Raw genomic sequence first — 2500 nt, 5'->3', positions numbered from 1 at the left:
CTAGAATGGATAGAAGAAACATAGTGAATGACCACAGTGAAGATAATGTGCATTCTTATATGAAAAGAAGCAAGCAAATGCTAGAGGCAGAGCTAAGAGCTATATTTTCAAACTGTCAAGCATAGTAGGCGATAAAAATTTTATCAAATTATATAATTCGAAGAAAAGAAGACAAAGAGCGACAGAAATAAAATCTGTTTCTCTGCTCCATAAGTACCTGAACAGGGCGTGATCTTGATGATTGCGAGGGTGACTGTGAAGCAACGTACTGCAAGATTTCAAAAAACCTTGTCTGGCCATAGCTTGCAGCCTTTTGCCAATAAAGGACAACAATATCCCCAGCTCTTGTTCTCAGCTCAAGCAAGTTACGATCTATTTCATTCTCATGCTTCGCAACATATGGCCGAAAGAAAGTTTCATAGACATATGTAGTTCCCTATCATAAATTCATTCATAAAAATAAATAAATAAATACACACACACACACACATATAATTAGTGATGAAATGATATGTTATAACTTGATAGAACATAGATCTCACCTTCGTTTTTGGGTACCAAAGATATACAAAGAATGCCAGCTTTGCCTCACTGTACATTGGTAACCTTCGAGAAAGAAGAAAAGACCCCAATTTGTAGCAGGAAAAAGGAGAATAAATGTAAAGAAAGCATGCTGTAGATCCCAACTTTCCAAATCACCAATCTACCTTACATGAAATAAAAGATTCTCCAACCCTCTCAAAGATGGTCAGTGCAGCAACTAAAATCCTAAAAAATGGAATAAGAATCAAAAGCTTTTCTTTTAGCCACAAGTAACTAGAAGCAAGATAGAATTGAAAGATAAAATCTTTCATCCGACAAGTAACAAGAACGTACCAGTACTGACACCAGAATCTCAGCTGCTCAATCTCCGGCTTGTTCAACTCCACAGTTTTGAAGCATTCATAGGCCGGATAAGCATAGCCAAGAACCAACCTAAAGACACAAATACCCTGAGTTCTCATCTAAATTCACTTTCTTGAAAAGGTTTTTTGAGAACAAGAAACATAGAAGATAAAACGAAGATCTACTGTCCGGATGCAATGGAACAGCGAAAAAACTAATAAAACTAATTCAAGACAGGATTACTTACGCCAAGGCTCTTGTAACAAAATTTGCCATCATTTTGATCCGACAAACATGTACAAAGTTACGACCACTCTCTCAGCCCCCTGTAGCAACCCCAAAGACTAGAAATTAAGGAAAAAGAAAACCGACATGATAATTATATGAACAGATACAGATCACAGATCCTTTGAAGTATATGCATAGCTGAGAACTGAACAAAAAGTCTATAGGAAACCAAGAAAATGGAGGCGAACAAAACTAGGCCAACAAAAACCCCAGCAAACGAAGAAGATCGTACAGAAAAAAAAAAAAAAAAACCTGGGTTTAAAGATCCGACTGAAATCAACACCAGATATTTCCGCATTACATAATCCGAGCCAAAACCCACCCATTTCCATCGGCAAAAATAGAAAAAAAAACACACAAAAGGAAAAACCCTTAACATCGATCAAGAAAATAAGAAATCAAAAACCATCATAACAACCACAAAAGAACCCTTATTTGGTGCGAAAATCCGAGAAGAAACGCAAGATTACGCTGATTTGAGTCCAAGAAGACGAGAGGAATGGGGGTACAGATCCATACCCTTCCGAGATCACCCGCTCGAGGGGAAGAGGAAGACAAAATCCTTCTAATGAAGCGATGACGACAAAAGAAGCCAAGTCTTCAAGGGCACGACATAGAGCCAGCGAGAGCTTTTTTTACCGTCCAGCTTCTCTTCCTTAAAAGCCAGAGAACGGCGAGCAAGCGAGAGAGACAGAGAGCTCGTCGCCTCGCCCCCACCCGGCCGTCTTAGCGTGACCGAGCCGAGGCTGGCTGGCCGGTCCTTCGTTCCTTTTATTAGGGCGTATCGTGTCCCTGTGGCTGGTGCGCCAGCGGTTCATTTTAACGTCCTACGTGGAGGACAGCCGACGCGTGCGGTCGAGCGAGTGGATAAACAACGGACGGAGGTGCAGGATGTCTTTTGGAGATCGATTAGTAGCCGTCTGATTGTTGGAAGCGGATTGACGGCGTTTTATCGTGACGTTTTCTATCACGTCGCTGTTGCTGCGCAATGACGCTCCCGGAACCGTTATATGTATCGTTATGACGTGTGCTATTTCGTTGGCTAATCGCGTATCAAATAAAATATGGAAAAAACTTCACCCACCATTTATTTTCCCACTCCACTCTCCGCGAGTGGTGATTGGGAGGTTATCATACACAGAACCGGCCACGTGCCATTCACACCATTCCCGTGTGCCGCATCAATTCGTAATTATTATGAAGGAGAGATTTTGAAGCAGGTATAAGAGTTTGAAAAAGAGTTGTTGTTATCCTTAATAAAATATCATATAATCACATGCATGAGCGGAATCATCATGAGCGAAATTATCTAAAAATATATTTGACT

General features: G+C 40.7%; 1 protein-coding gene across 1 annotated transcript in view; it reads right to left on the bottom strand.

The window, feature by feature from the left end:
• LOC140857096 (putative HVA22-like protein g) overlaps positions 1–1929 on the bottom strand; it is a 7413-nt gene extending 5484 nt beyond the window's left edge. Inside the window, exons 1-6 of the mRNA XM_073255402.1 lie at positions 1693–1929; positions 1133–1211; positions 877–975; positions 713–768; positions 543–607; positions 218–436 (exon numbers count right to left, since the gene is read on the bottom strand). Of these exons, the coding sequence (XP_073111503.1) occupies positions 218–436; positions 543–607; positions 713–768; positions 877–975; positions 1133–1164 (471 nt within the window). The 5' untranslated portion in view covers positions 1165–1211; positions 1693–1929. The remainder of the gene's footprint in view (positions 1–217; positions 437–542; positions 608–712; positions 769–876; positions 976–1132; positions 1212–1692) is intronic.
• Between the last annotated feature and the right edge of the window lie 571 nt (positions 1930–2500).

This window comes from Elaeis guineensis, chromosome 4 (genome assembly GCF_000442705.2).
Source record: "Elaeis guineensis isolate ETL-2024a chromosome 4, EG11, whole genome shotgun sequence".
Taxonomy (NCBI): domain Eukaryota; kingdom Viridiplantae; phylum Streptophyta; class Magnoliopsida; order Arecales; family Arecaceae; genus Elaeis; species Elaeis guineensis.
This window is presented reverse-complemented; position numbering and strand designations above follow the sequence as displayed.